The following is a 16453-nucleotide window of genomic DNA, read 5'->3' as shown; positions in this document are numbered from 1 at the left end:
TCTATTCCCTAATACCTGTGCCTATGTACTTACTTGCAAATACTCTTTGCAGATGTAATTAAGTTAAGGAACTTGAGATGAGATCACCTTAAGTTTAGGGTAGGCTGAAAAACAAATGATTAGCGTCCTTGCAAGAGAAAAGAGAAAGAGATTTGAGATAGAGAAACAAAAGGGAAACAACCACGAGAAGATGAAGGCAGAAATTAGAAGAATACTGCCACAACATGGGAACACCAGGAGCCACCAGAAACTGGAAAGGGCAAGGATTTTCTTTTATAAACTTTAGAAGGAGCACAGCCCTGCTGATACCATAACATCAGGCTTCTAGAGTGTTCCACAATGAATTAACTATATGAGAGAGCAATGGGAAAATAATTTTTTCTTGTTTTAAGCTACCAAGTTTCAGCTAATTTGTTACAACAATTTTAGAAAAAGAACAAACCCCCTTTTTCTGTTGCTTTTTGCTTTTTCTTCGGAGGGATAGTTTGGTTGCTTTTGATGCTTTTTTTTTCTGCTCTCAAAGGCCCTCTCTTTGTGTGAATTAGGATTATCCACCATCTCTTGACACTTTTATTAGTATAATTACAAGATTTATGGCTACTTAAATTTTTTAAAAAACAAAATTAATTTTAAATAAATAAATTTAAATGTCTTGACTTCTTTTATTTCTTCTTTTATTCCTTCACCCAAGGTGTATCATTAAATAAAATCTTAAGATATCTGTCAGTTGCAGATAACAGAAGCCTAAATATAAATCTCTGGATTAGATAATGCACAATCCATTAGGAAACAAAATTATTGGTAATGGAATAAATTCTGCATTACCAGAGAGCTGTATAAATCAAAACTAGAAGTTGTATTTAATTTTACACCTTGGTGATAGTTCAAAGGTTTTTATAGTAACTTGCAAGGAGTTAATGTACTGTGAATTCATTCTAGTACATTGATTTCTGCATTAGCTCTGTGAAAGGTACAGTTCTTTGGCAAATGAAAACTTTTGGAGGTAAATTTTTTTGTCATGTAATCCATATTCTGATTATAAATCAGAATTTATAATAACTTGTTTCATTGTTCCTGATTACAAATCATTGTCTGGATGATCCCACAGTCCAGCAAATAGAAAAATGGATTCTCATCTCTGAAGCTTGCTGTGCAGACAGTTTATTACATTATGAACTTTCTTCTGTTCCACAGAGTTCTTTGGAGGAGCTAGGCTCTGAATAAAGAATGCTTCCATCTATCTATTTCTAGATATTCATGTTCTAGGTATTCATGATATGTCTTGTTGCCACCGTTAGAAATTATGTTTGAATGCTGGTGTAGTAATAAATAGAATACTGATAACAGTAGAAGTCAGTCCACCTAATGAATCTTAAACTTCAGAAACTTTATTATCATAATCCTCTTCCAAATCCTTGTACCTAAATTTGCATTCATAATTTTGCCTTCTTTTTTAAAGAATACCTTTTTCATTATATGATTTCCAGAGCGCACATACCTGCTCTAACATTGACTGGCAGCATGGAGTCTTGCTCATTTTGAAGATTTTACACTAGAAAAAGTTTCCAACTCAACTCTTTCTAGATCCCTTCATATGATGAGCAGGGTGAGCCTGGACAGGTGGACCTCTGTATCATCCAACTTCTTGTCCAATAACTGCAGCCTCACCTTCCCTTTTTTTAAAAAATTGGACATGTGAGTAAGTTTTGGCCTTGTTTCCATTGGTAAAGAAGTCCCGAGTTTAGAGACTGTAGAGTACTGTGATGGCACATTTCATCTGAAGAGGCCCTGCTATTCAATTTCAGCCAATTGTTGCTATGCTGGAATGAGAATCCAGGTGTTCCCAGATCATCGCATTTTCAAGGGAAGTCAGAAATGTTTATTTCATGGCAGTCTCCCAATTTTGCACTCATATTCTCATAATAAATATACAAATATATAAATAAATAATTAAGCAGGTAGGCAATAGGTAAATCTACTGTTCTGGTCCAATATATTGGCTGGATTCAGGTCAGAGTTCCTTTAGGGACCCTGGGAGATAAAGCCAAGAGAAGAGAAATACTTTCCTTCTAAGTTTATATATTTCTGAATCCCCTGAGTCACATAGAGACATCTATCCACTCATAAACTGGTGATTGCTGATGGTTAGGATTTGTTGTATCAGACCTGTCTGCACAGTTGGGAAATCAAGCTGCTATTTAAAGAGCAGATTTATTGGTCATTTTGAAGGTAGTCATTTCCATTTAGATAGTATATTAGCCATGTCTACATGTCACAAATAGTTAATTATAAGTAATATCTTATCATGTTTAGTTATATTGTTCTCTAACAACATACATATCATTTTTAATTGCATTTAGTGGTCTTTTAGCCTAAGAACAAAGCATTTGCCCCTTCAGAATTTTCAAATTGTCTCTTAACCAGGTGCTCTGATCTCATGCTGTCTCTTCTTCAGTTCAACAGTGCAATCAAATTTATATCAGAATTCTTAATCAATTTTCTGAGCCTCCCCAGCATAACCTCCTGCTATGGTCCCACACCACCCTAGCCAAATTTATACTTCTTCTCAAACAAAAATTATTGGACAGAATATTTGATTTATAAACATTTGGGGTTCATGCTCATCTTCTTAATCTAATTTGTGGTCTCTCCCCTGCCTAGATTGCCTTCCACATGCCAGTCTATTTATCAAATTTCTGCTACACTGTGAAGGTTATTTATTTTAGGTTAGGCCATGACATATGTAGAGTTGTGCTTTGGGGATATTAATATTGCAGTTGGTCAGACATGGAATGGATTAGAAGAAAGAAATTGGAAAACTGGAGCCCAGTTAAGGGGCCATTATGATAGTTCAAGTGAGAGATCTATATTGAGTATCGGCCTTGGTTGGTGGCAGCAGACTTGGAAAGACAGACATGGAATGAAACAACAATTGATTTACTGACCCAAAACAGAATCTCTCATTTTGTCAATGTTATCCTAGTCTTTAGTTTACATGGAAATGAGCTGGAATGAGAAAAGGCACCCAAATTTGAAAAGCATTACCCTATAATTTTTCTGCTAAAGTATCTTTACAGAATTATATTTTTTTCACAATCACTTGCCCCAAAAACATAATAATGAAAGAACATTTTTACTTTGCTATATAACTTTTATTAGTGGCAAAATGTTAGTATGTCACTTGCATCATATATTAATTTTTTTCCACAGAATTCTAATTCTTAAATTTTTCGACCCTTGCAGCATTATAAGGAATTAGAAAGAAGTAATGTAACATTTTTATTTTCACAGAAGAAAATTGAACTATGACGATTTAATATCTTATCCCAGATCACATAAGGTTAGACTTTGATTTATAATCCATATTGTAAGTCCTTTTTAAAATAATAAATTATACATTTTCCTGAAATACATATATAAGCTCCACTTTTTGCAAAGTCACATCCTCATTTGATAGTGCTGCCGTTCGAACTGTGTTAACTGCCAATATGGCTTAATTGTAATTTCTCAGGACACTGTATACAGATTCTCAAAATATTCTAAATGTTTGTTTCACTATGCTCTTTACTACTTCTTCTGAAGATGCTTTTTTTGTGCCAATGTTGATCCATCAGGATGGGATCAGTAATGTTACAGAAACAAACAACACAGAACTGCTTTAAAGCCTCGATGATTGAAAGCCACAGGGTCTCTCACTATTCATGCCCATCTTGGGTTGGCTGGACACTCTGCTCCAAGTCCTCATCATTCCAGGATCTGGGCTGACTGAGCAGCGCTACCTAGAATATTGCTGGTTCTTGTGGCATAGGGAAAGAAAGAGCATGGCAAATTATGCTGTATCACTTAAAGCTTCTACCTAGAGGTGACACACTTCACTTCTGCTTACATTTTATTGGCTAAAACAAATTATAGGATCACACCAAACTTCAAAGTGTGGTAAAGTGTCCAGGAACAGAACCTGAAATATTTGGGGAATAGCCTGATGAATACAAGATATGCTCAGAAATCAGCTTTCATAAATGAGAAAATGTGAAGTACAGACAGTATGGTGTAGTTTAAGGTGAAATTCTCTCAAGGCAAGAAGATGAAATGAAAAGACTTCATATAGGCCCTTGGAGCCACAGCTCTAAGAATTACTCAGTAATATCAGGTTATCCACAATCTGTGTGTCTTCATTGTATTGAAAATGTCAAGTTTACTATGTGATTAAAGCATGCAGTCACTTTAATTTTAACAGCGTTTATTTGCAGTAGTGAGAAAAATAGCTAACGTATGTACAGTCCTAATTGAACAGTTCAGATTGTTCTGTGTCTAGTCTTCCATTTGTCTCTAATATCCTCGATATCATCTAAGAAAAAAAATATCTTTTCTCTGCCTGGAGGAACCTGGCACAAGGGAGTTAATTTTGGAAACTCTGCCTATAAGAACAACTGGAGATGCCATTGTTATTAAATTGCCTGGACTATTCAATTTCAAAGTTCAGTTTTTTATATGATTTGGCTGCTTAAGTTTACACTGATACATTTAGTTGTAGCAAGTGAACCAAGTCAAGCCAGTCACCAAAAACCTATGTGTACCATGATAAATACTTTTTACAAGAATGTCTTAGAAAATTAAAACCATAATCTATTCATATTATCTCAATTTGTCATAGAATTGTTATATGTTATTTGTATCATACAATATATGTGGTAGATTACATACCACATTGCTTTTCTCATTTCTAAGAATTATCTCTTCCCAAGTATGAATTAATTAGCTGAATGGCAGGGTGAATTCTCTATCTTGTCAATCCTTTACTAAAGAGAAGATCCTGGGCCATAGTAATGATTTTTTTTTTTTTTTTCCGCTTGATAGTGAACTATCTCAACCAAGTCTGGGTTTGCGTTCCCTTTCTACTTCTGACTACAAAATGAAGCCTTTTCCTAGGTGACCTTGAATAACTCATGTACATCCAAAATACAGTACACCAGTGAATTGGTGAATTATATTTTAATTAAGGAAACTGACTGACACCAAAATTATTTTCCTGATGGATGTAATTTAATAAGTTATTGTGCTACAAAAAAATTGGGTTTTAAGGAATGAAGTAAAACTTCTTTTGTCAATTAATTGTTTGAACATTGTATGACTTCTAAAATCAGCTACATTTCAGTTACCTTATCACATTGTGGGTCCAAATGAGATATTTTGTTTGCAATAAATTAGCATCATATATAATATTTAACATTATTTTGTCTATGCTGATAGAGTTTTATAAAACTCAGGAAAATATTTTCTACTAGTAGGCAGTAATTCAAAACCATCTCTCAATAATTCAGAATTTTAAAAAGAAGAGATAATAACCTAGGCACTTTTCAACTATCATCTCACAGGCCTAACAGAGACCTAACAAGTTTGGAAGCATCTTTATGAGAGCATGCAACTGCTTTTCATGAGTGGTATTTCCAAGAAAAAGTATAGATTCAACAAGGCAAGCTGGTAACTCTATTGCATTTAATCTACATTTTCACATGTTGCTGGATTGAGATTTTAAGTAAATGTTTAACACTGTCAGTTCTTCTCTTCATAACAATGGCAAAGTACTGATCTAACTTCTCAAATTGTCTTTCCTGGACTAAGGTTAACATATGTTTCGTGATTTTTTCTCTACCTTTTCCAAACAAATATGCTGTTTAAACCAATCTGATTTAAGTCATTGTATACTTTTAACTATAGTACACTTTATACTAGATAAATAGAAAAACAATTATATTCTAATAATACTAAAATATATAAATAGAAAACTGGATATCCACATGCAGAAGAATGAAACTAGACCTGTATCCCTCACTATTTACAAACATCAAATCAAAATGGATTAAAGACTTAAATATAAGACCTGAAACTATAAAATTACTAAAAGAAAACTTTGTGAAAATGCTCCAGGACATTGGTCTGTTCCAAATTTTCTTGAGTGAGACCTCAAAAGCATAAGCAACCAAGGCAAAAATGAACAAATGGGATCACATCAAGCTAAAAAGTTTCTTCACAGTAAAGGAAACACTCAACAAAATGAAGAGTCAACCTACAGAATGAGAGAAAATATTTGCAAACTATTCATTCAATAAGGGATTTATAACTAGAATATATAAGGAACTCCAATTCAATAGCAGAAAACAAAATAATCCAATTGAAAAACAAGCAAAACATCTGAACAGACATTTCTTAAAAGAAGACATACAAATGGCCAGCAGATATATGAAAAAATGTTCAACACTACTAATCATTATGAGAAATGCAAATCAAAACCACAATGAGATACTATATCACCCCAGTAAAATGATCATTATCAAAAAGGAAGAAACTAACAAACTCTAGTGAGGATGTGAAAAAAGAAGAAATACTCATACATGGTTGGTAGTAATGCAAATTAGTATAGCCACTATGAAAAACAGTATGGAGATTTCTCAAAAGACTAAAAATAGAACTACCATATGATTCAGCAGTTTAACTGCTGGATATGTATCCAAAAGAAAGGGAATTAAGATACAGAAGTATCTGCACTACAATGTTTATTGCAGCAATAATCACAAAAGCCACAGTATGGAATAAACCTAAGTGCCCATCAACAGATGGCTGGATGAAGAAAATATGTATATACACAATGGAATGTTATTTGTCCATAAAGAGAATGAAGTTGACATCCCATCATTTGCAACAATATGAATGGAAATAGAGGAGATTATGTTATGTGAAATAAGCCAGACATAGACAAATAGTGTGTGGTCTCACTCATATGTGGGATATTTGAGAAATTATGGATCTCATGGAAGCAGTGAAGAGAATGGTGGTTCCAGAGGCTGGAAAGGGTAATAGCGAGGGAGAAAGAAAGACAGGTTGGTTAATGGGTACAAAAATATAGTTAGAGAGAAGGAATGAGTTCTAGTGTTGAATAGCACAATAGGACAACTATAGATAACAATAATTATTGTGTATTTCAAAATAAGTAGAAGAGAAGAATTGTAATGTTCCCAACACAAAGAAAAGATATATATTTGAGGTGATGGATATCCCAGTTACCCTGATTTGATCATTACACATTGTATGCTTATATCAAAATATCACATGTACCTCATAAATATCTACAACTATTATGTATCCATAAAAGTTAAAAAGGAAAAAGGGAAAAATATTAAATCAATGAAAAACAGCAGATTTTTAAATATTGAGAAAATGACAACATGGTATCATTTTAGCTCACAAGATTCTCCCAGATCTTAGCTTGTTCAGAAAAACAAACAAACAAACAAACAAACAAACAAAAAACCTGTTTCCTTTTTGATATTGTGTTTCATTATTTGAGCACAGTGTCAGTAAATAGAAAACAGGCTGTCCGGTGAGATGTTGGCTATTACTTTATATAGCAGGAAAATATAAGTAAATTAATGTAGGTTATTTTCTCAGGATTAATATAATCAGTATTTCCTATTTTTATATCCTTCAAAACTAGATCTTAATGAGAGAAAAATGTGTTTGTGCTTGACTGATGAAGGGAAAAAATGCACATGAGGTAATAATTCTGGGAAGAGGTTGTATTAATAAGACCACCTTATTCAGAGAACTGTGCTTACACATACATCCATTATTCTAAGTCAAAGGTTTCAAACTTTGGGGATTAGAAATATAGACTGAAAAGTCATTTCATTCCAGGTCCCTCGGCTTCAAGTCTATTTGGTAGATCATTAAATAAATACCACTGGTTGTAACATGGTAGAAATAATGTTAATGAATCCTATTCAGTCCATCTTTATCCGCAATAGGATATTTTTTGAGCATCTACTATGTGTAATGAATATAGTTTACAAAATTACACAGTGTGGTGTATGCTCTACTGATAATTCTGTAATGACTACTTCATGCCTAATTCCTTATGCATGCTGATAACTAAAATAGAACACTAAAGTATCTCTTGACCAAGTAATAAGATGGTCCAAGCAATGTATTCTGTATATAAACCATAGTGTAAAACACTTTTTGGTAGAAAAACCGCTTTTTTGGTAGCAATTAGGTTTAGATGTATGAGTGTTGCTAGTGAAATATTATGTAGATGGGAACAGAGATTCTGTGGTATATTTTATGGAAATGAGTTTTTTAAACATTAGCGAGACTTCTATACTTAGAAATTAGAATTTTTATGTGGCAGGTCAACCTTGTACACAGTCACATTTGATCATATTCTCTTGCCAAAAACTGTAAGTATTAAGTATGTGAGTAAAACTAATCCTTTCAAATATGAGATAGGCGTAAGAATATGTAAGTATGAATATTCCTCACTATGAATTTTCCTTTGGGGTATACTCTGGCATGAAAATAATTTTCCTGAAAAATAAATGTCACTGTTGCTTAGTCCTGTTGAATTTCAAAATTATTTTATGCTCATTGAATTTATAACCTTGACTTTCATAGAGATCCTCTGGGTTTACTTCTTATCATAGGGAAAGAAAAAAAAAGTATTGCTACAGGCTTGCTAATTAAAATCCTTCAATATTCAAGTGTAGATGAGAATAATTTAAAATCTTAGTCAATTATAAGGCCATCTACTTCAAAATCTGCTTTAAAATAGGGTCTATATAGACATTCAAACATTTAAAGCTTATTTATCTGAAAGCTCCTGGAATCTCAGATTTGCATATGTGAAATATGCATGCCATGAGACTTAATCCCACCTAATTTCTAGTTTTCCTCTTTTATTTGGAAGCAAATGAAAGCGTTTTGTGACTCAGTTTCTCTGTAAAATTAATAATGTGACTTCTTTTTAATCCATTATTTAGCTTTACCAGGTATCTAATAGTGAATTAGTAATCAAAACTCCTTAGAAATGACTGTAAAATTAAAATTATGTTTGAGAATTAGGCTTTTAACAGTATCTATTGGAGCATTTTTTTTCAACTCCAGAAGGATCTTTTCTGATGACTCAGATTTTAGTGCATTCTCTCTCCCAATGGACTATTATTGGAGGAATTTAAAGTCATTCTACTATTAATCTGAAATATAAATATAAAATTGAGAAAGACAGAGAGAGAGGGAAAAATAATCAAGGAAACAAGGTTCTAAAAGAGCCTGTAGACCAGGAGAGAAAGCAGCTAGAAATGAAGAATATTTCTTATTTAGGCAAATGGATGCTTTTTTCATGTTAATATGAAGAATGAAGAAAAAAATATGGGAATGCATCCCAACACATCCATAGGAAACTGAAGGAGTCTCATCTATTTCTTGCTATTTTTTTTCTATGAAGGAAGATATGAGGTTCTTAGAAGTTTAAAAATAGGTGGAGGTTTGAAAGAGCCATCTGTGGAATCAGTGAGAAGAAAACTCAAAAGAACAACCAAGCAGTGTGAGAAATTGGTTGAAGATAGAGTACGTATTAAAGTGTCTCCAGTGTAATATCAGCATTTTCTTCATCTCTGCTTGGCAGCCCTGTTTTAAGACCAGAGAAGGAAGACAGTTGGACCAATCTCAGTCTGAAGTTTTCCAGGCTGGGATGGCAGAACACTGGGGACAAGACATCAACCAAATTGGCAAGAGAGTGGTTAAAGTAATGAACCAGGGAGGCTAAGATGATTAGGAAAATAACTCATTTTTGCATGAGCAAAGGCATAACTGTTATTGGAGAAGATGGAGTAGTCTGTGTAGACAGAATTTAAGACAGAAGAGATGGGAGGATGGGAGGAGCAGTAAGTTTGGTAGGCCGTGCTCAGCCTTCACAGTACACTGGAATCACCAGAGTGTATTTAAAAACTACCCTTTCCTGGGTCCCATCCTCTGAGATTCAGGTAGAATTGGTCTATGGTTCATCCTGGGAAATGGACTTATATTTTATAGACAAGGTTGAAAACCATTGTTTAAAGCCTTTCATAAAGAATGTTTTTTTTTGTTTGTTTTTGTTTTTTTTTTTAAGTGTGTTGGCATTTTATTTTAAAGGCAATGGGGAATTAGCAAAGGTTTCAAAAAAAGGAGAAATAAAAGTTATTTTGTATTTTTCAAAATCATATTTTTTCCCTCAGAGTAATTGACAGATACCAAAACAGAACAATTAAAAAAAAGAAAGGCAGACTTGTAGAGAGAATATGACAGTATTCCGGGTCAAATGGTGAGATCTTGAACTAGGGATCGACAAAGGAGTTGTAGAATAGGGGACCTATTTTTTGTTTCAATATAAGGATTTATGGCACATAATAAAGCTTGTGTAGAATGCTGGAGGAGGGGCTAAAATAAATGGAGATATTTATTTTGGATAGTTGTTTAATTGTTGCGTAAAAAACTACCACAGATGGCCAGGTGCGGTGGCTCATGCCTATAATCCCAGCACTTTGAGTGGCCGAGGCAGGTAGATCATGAGGTCAAGAGATCAAGACTATCCTGACCAACATGGTGAAACTCCTTCTCTACTAAAAATAAAAAAAATTAGCTGGCACACACCAGTAGACTGAGTTACTCGGGAAGCTGAGGCAGGAGAATTGCTTGAACCTGGCAGGCAGAGGTTGCAGTGAGCTGAGATTGAACCACTGCACTCCAGCCTGGGCAACAGAGCGAGACTCCATCTCAAAAAAAAAAAAAAAAAAATATCACACACTTCACTTCTCAAAACAACCTTTATTATCTCACAGTTTACATGGGTCAGAAGTTCAGGTACAGCTTCTCTGGATTCTGTGCTTAAGGGTTTCACTTGGTTAAAATCAAGGTGTGGGCTAGGGTTGAGATCTTAGCAGAGGCTTGGCTGGGGAAAGCTCCTCTTCTGAACTCCCTCATGTTTTTTTGCAGAATTTATCTCCATGTAGCTGTGGGTCTGAAGGCCCTGTGTTCCTGCTCACTTACAGCAAGGGGCTGCCCTCAGGTCCTACAGGCTGCTTGTAGTTTCCTGCCATGTGACCACACCATCAGCATTTCATTGCATGGCTATTTTCTTTTCAAGGCCAGCAGGAGAATCTCTCTCTCTACACAAAAGTCCCTCTTAAAGGATTTTCACCTAGTTAACCCAAGCTCACCCAGTATATGTCAAACTGATTAACTGATATGGCATATTAATCATATCTGCAAATTGCCTTCCCCTTTGTCATGTGCCATAACCTATTAATGGGAAGGACATTCTGTCACACTCACAGTTCCTTCCCACACTAAGCAGAAGAGATTATACAGGCATGTACAACAGGATACAAGATCAAATGATTTTGCAGTTAATTGGGACAGTAATACAAGAGAAGTCAAACTTTTTAGGAAATTGATGGCCTCAGTTTTAGACATGTTGAAATTTCAGTAAATTGGGCATCAAATTAGAGGGTAGGTGGTATAGAATTTAGTGGTGAGATCTGCACTGGAAGTATGTATTTGGTAGTAATTATTAGAGGTGATAGTTAAAACAGTGAGATTATCCAGAGAAAGACTATAACAAGAAGTGGGCTGAAGACACAAAGCAAAGCCAAATAGAGCTAGAACTTCTAGAGGCTGTACTTCAACCCACATCTCTTGATTTCAGTGCAATATCCCATTATACAACCTTTTGCTATTCTTTCACTGTTTTATTTCAATAATATTCGACTTTTCCTAATCTATGGTCCACTGTCTGTCCTCTTCCCATCCCCAAGTCACATTATAGAATCAACATTTTTTTAAGTGACAGCCTTGCAGATCATAGACCTTTAAGGAGAAATGGAGTCTTTTATGATCCTTGTTCTAAACAATGAATCATAGGAATTACAGGATGGGAAACACAAGGCCCAGGGCGGGGAGGTGGTACCATTTTTAGCCCTGAGCTACTTCATTCCTTCTTACCAGAAACCAGAACTGTGTACTTTTTCCTGTTCCTTTCATCTCAAAATTGCCTACAAAGTAAACAAAATGTCACAAATTTGAATGCAGATGTCATATTTATATATTTCTTAAAACTTTGGTCTGTTTATCTGAGTACAAACTTATTGAATCTACTAGAGCAATATTGTTGAAAAATCTAAACTGTGATCATGGAAATAGAAAGTGAATTTGATCAGTACATTTTAATCAGACCTTCTTCTCTTCTCTTCTCTTAAATCTTTTTCTGTCAGGTTATATTCAAGAAAAATGTGTTGTTCCCTGCCCATTTGATTGCAAGTTAAGCGATTGGTCTAGTTGGGGGTCTTGCAGTTCATCTTGTGGAATTGGAGTGAGAATTCGATCCAAATGGCTCAAAGAAAAACCCTACAATGGAGGACGACCATGTCCCAAACTGGATCTCAAGAATCAGGTAATGAGCATGAAGCAACAGTAAAAAGCTAAAAAAGCTATCCTCATAATTATTTCCCATTGAAATTGTAGTCATTATCTTATTACCAGGAGCTTATAAAAAGTTATCACAATCTCAGAAGAAGGATTAAGAGGGCAAAAATTAAAATAACAAAATTAGTAATTGAAGCTTTGCCCACCTTTGGATAATGCTGAGACAAACTTGGTATTCTTAGCAGCAATAATATTTACAAAATCAAATCTAATTGATTTTTTAATGATCTTAAGCTATAATTTGATATTTTAAAAGTTGGCTATATATGTATATATATTATGTATATATAAATATATATTTAAATATAAGTAATAATGTTGGGAGAGTATCAATTATTTCATGGCAATATGATTAGTGGTCTTATCCATCAGCTCCAAAAATGTTCTGTTTTTCTTTCACCTAACACTTTATCCTAATGTTTTTCATTCTCAATCTTGCCAAATCTTCCACAACCCTATAAGTCTCTTTTGAACTATTTCTCTACCTGTTTTCTCAAAAATAATAGATATTTTCATAAATAAAACCATGATAGATCCCTTTCCATATACATGGCTAATGAAATTGCCATCCTAAGCAATCCAAGTTGATTAGAGTATTTCAGTTGGCTTTGTACATGTAACAGAGTCTATGATTTCATTAAGAATTACAATAAAGAACTCAAATTTCTCCCATGATTGCATACTGATGATTAGATTAAGACTGATATTTCATTAATCAATTGACTAGGTGGAGTACAAGATTATTTTGCTTAAAATTCTTTTTTTTTTACTTTTTAGACAGGTAAAGTGTGTCTATATGAGTAGGTAGATCCTCTGTAACTGGGAAACTTCACAGAATAGCTACACATGCTTCTATTACTAATTCTAGTGTATGATTTCTATCCTCTCAATTCCATTTAGACTCTATACGTATTGTTAATGTAAGGAAAATTTCATATGTCTTTTCTCAATTAATTTTAATAACATGTCAAGTACTGCTTAGACTTGAATATCATGTGTCAATTCAAGACCATTCTCTTTAGCTAATGTTTTCTTAAGGTTTTATAAAAGACATATAACTCACTGAAATTAAAAAAATATATATATTTCAACAAGATGTGTTTAAGTTCTAAGGCAGAGCATAGTTATTATACTGGTCTTGACTTTAAAGGTTATGTGGTAAAATAATGACTGTAGTTTATTCTCTTAAAGAAGATATGTACCTTTTAGGGAAAACAAAGCAGAGGATTATAAAATCAACATAAAGTTTGAAAAAAAGCCTCACGAGATTTTGGTGAAAGGAGCAGTAAAATATGATTAATGAAAACAGGAGGGAAATAATGAAAGCAGAGATAGTCTGAAGAAATAAGCCTTACGAAGAAAGAAATAATACAGGCTTATGGTCAGGAGGGAGACTTTTAGGGAAATACTCTGCATAAAGACTATTTGCCCATCCGTGGGGAATTTTCTGGGCATTTAAAACGGAAAAGGACTACTATGCACTTATAGTTATAAATAATGTATGTTAATTCTTTTTATATTTTCCTCAAAACCATCAATGAAAGCTGTCTTTATAATGCTAGTGTTAAACACTCATTTTAATGTGCTAATTTTATGAACTAGGAAATTATCAAGGGAATAATAGGATTTTATTTGAACTCTGACTTTAAGACTTTATTCTCAGTATGTGAAGGCAAATGTATAGATACATGTCTATAACATTTGAGAGTAAGAATAAGATAAGAGTAACTCAGTTTAAGAAGGGATGACACTCCAGTATTTGGGTGCCTGTTGTGACTTAAAGGAAACTTGTTCTAAAGAATTCATTAAGATATAGCACTTCTACATTTGGGAAGTAGTACAAGCTAGAAATTAAATCTAAGTTCAAGAATAATGAAATAAATTCAGTAAGTGAAGGTAGGTCTGTCTGTAGAGGGTATATCTAACTTTTGAGTTCCAGAAGGCAATTGCAGCCTTCCAAAGATACTTTTTTTTTTTTTGATGTTCAGAAGTTAATCCTGAGTTTTAATGATCAGAAATATAATTTAGTTTGGCTTTTATTTTGTTACAAAGAGATTTCATATATCAAACATGTATGTGGCTAAATTAAGAATTTCACCCCAATCCATACTTTATATGTTTAAAAAAAATTATTTATTTTAAATTGACAATTTGGGGGCTACAAAATGATGTTTAATTTATGATTACAGTATGAAATAATTAAGTCAGGCTAGTTAGCATGTCAATTACCTCAAATACTTTTTTTCTCTGCTAAGAACATTTGAAACTTACTTTCTTAGCAATTTTGAAGTGTACAATACACTGTTAACTACATTTGCCATGCTATGCCATATATTTCAATTAAAAATAAAATTTGTTTCTCCTGTCTGAGTTTTTGTGCTCTTTGAGTATCATCTCGTCTTCCCTCCACCTCCAGCCTCTGTTAACTACCATTCTACTCTGTTTCTATGAACCTGATAGTTTCAGATTCCACATGTAAGTGAAAACATGCAGTATTTTTCCTTTTGTGCCTGGCTTATTTTACTTACCATAAGGTTTCCAGTTTTATCTATGTTGTCTCAAATGACAGGGTTTCTTTCTTTTTAAGATTAAATAGTATCCCATTTTCTTTATCCATGCATCTGTTGATGCAACAGGTGGATTCCATAATTTGGCTGTTGTGAATAGTGTTGTAATGATTATCGGAGTATAGACATTTCTTCAACATACTGACTTCAAATTTTTGGAGTAAATGCCCAGAAATAGGATTGCTAGATCATATAATTCTATTTTTAAGTTTTTTGAGGAACTGCCATATAATTTTCCGTAATGACTTTACTAATTTACATTTGTACCAATTGGGTATAAGTAATCCCTTTCCTCCACACACACTTTATATCTTATCATAAGTTAGTTGATCAGGACAATAAATAATAAGTCCTCTCTTTCACTCATAAGTCTTTGAATGGCAAGGGAAAATGACATAGTGAAAAATCCCAAATTTAAAAGAAATCCTCTTCAGAGCCATTCTTTCTATCTGTCTGTCTATGTATGTATGTATGTATGTATGTATCTGTCTGTCTATCTATCTATGTGTAGGTGTATTTGTGGAAAGATCTCTGTGGTGACTTCATTATATATTCGTTCTTATGTGTAGTAGAATCCCATGTATGTCTTATACTGTATAGAGAGCTTTGTTTGAAGTTATTCATATTTTCTTAATTCATCTGACAATAAATTGGGTTGTCAGCAATTTTCATTTTTAAAAAAATATTCCCCAGCTTCTGTTATTTATGGCAATTCTTTAGAGGAGGCCACTATTTGTTTCTCTAAGCTAGGCATATTTAGTTACACTGACTGAGGCTTTTTTATAAAGTTCATTTTACTGCTAGCTTTAGGTTATTCATCTCCTGTCCAATTTGTTTTAGTTTTCAATTTACTTTCCTATTTTTGGAACCAGATTAATACCCTATTGCATTTTTACTCATAAGTAAGAGCTTTAAAAAAATAACCAAATTATAAAATTAAGAGAGGAACACATTTTTAGTATATGAGCATGAGGAGGATACATTATGTGTCAGATTGAGCCTAACATACTCTTCATAAAAATATTGAATTTTCATGTATGTTTGTTTTTATGTAAATGTCAGTATACCTGTATATACTTATTCATTTTCCACTGCTTCTCTTTAGAATATGAGGTCTTTTTGAGGGCATGGGCTGTCTTTCAGCATTTGCAACTCATTTTGGCCCCTGTACATTATCTTGTGGGTTGTCAAATTGTATTCACTGGAAGCCTTATTTAAAAAGTAGCCTTCTCTCTGGATGAGTGGTGCCTAGGTCCACAGAAATGAACAAATGTATTACAACTTTGGTCTCTTATACTGTGATTTGTCATTAGAATTTCCAAAAATGTGAGTCCTTCTAGAGGAAAGAGATCACAATCTCCAAATTATTATTGCCCAAGGAGTATTTCAAGATTTTCCTGGAACATCTTGGGTATTTCATTCCCCATTACAATGTAACACAGCAATATAAGTGGAAAGGTTGCTATTATGTACACAAGCTCCTCATAAATTGGTCTGAATCTGTTAGTGAAATCAATATTTATCATCTTTCATAAAAAGCCTTCTTTTTAAACCAAAACCTATCACCATGATAGCTCTTTCTCTAGAAGTGCCTA

General features: G+C 33.6%; 1 protein-coding gene across 1 annotated transcript in view; it reads left to right on the top strand.

Annotated features, from left to right (window-relative positions):
• The window catches only part of THSD7B (thrombospondin type 1 domain containing 7B), a 569933-nt gene that overhangs the window by 351511 nt on the left and 201969 nt on the right, over positions 1-16453 (top strand). The window contains exon 14 of the mRNA XM_037734459.1: positions 12081-12259. Coding sequence (XP_037590387.1) covers positions 12081-12259 — 179 coding nt within the window. The remainder of the gene's footprint in view (positions 1-12080; positions 12260-16453) is intronic.

Source organism: Cebus imitator, unplaced genomic scaffold, assembly GCF_001604975.1.
Source record: "Cebus imitator isolate Cc_AM_T3 unplaced genomic scaffold, Cebus_imitator-1.0 Scaffold620, whole genome shotgun sequence".
Taxonomy (NCBI): domain Eukaryota; kingdom Metazoa; phylum Chordata; class Mammalia; order Primates; family Cebidae; genus Cebus; species Cebus imitator.
Note: the sequence above shows the minus strand (reverse complement) of the source record. Positions and strands in the feature narration are given on the sequence as shown.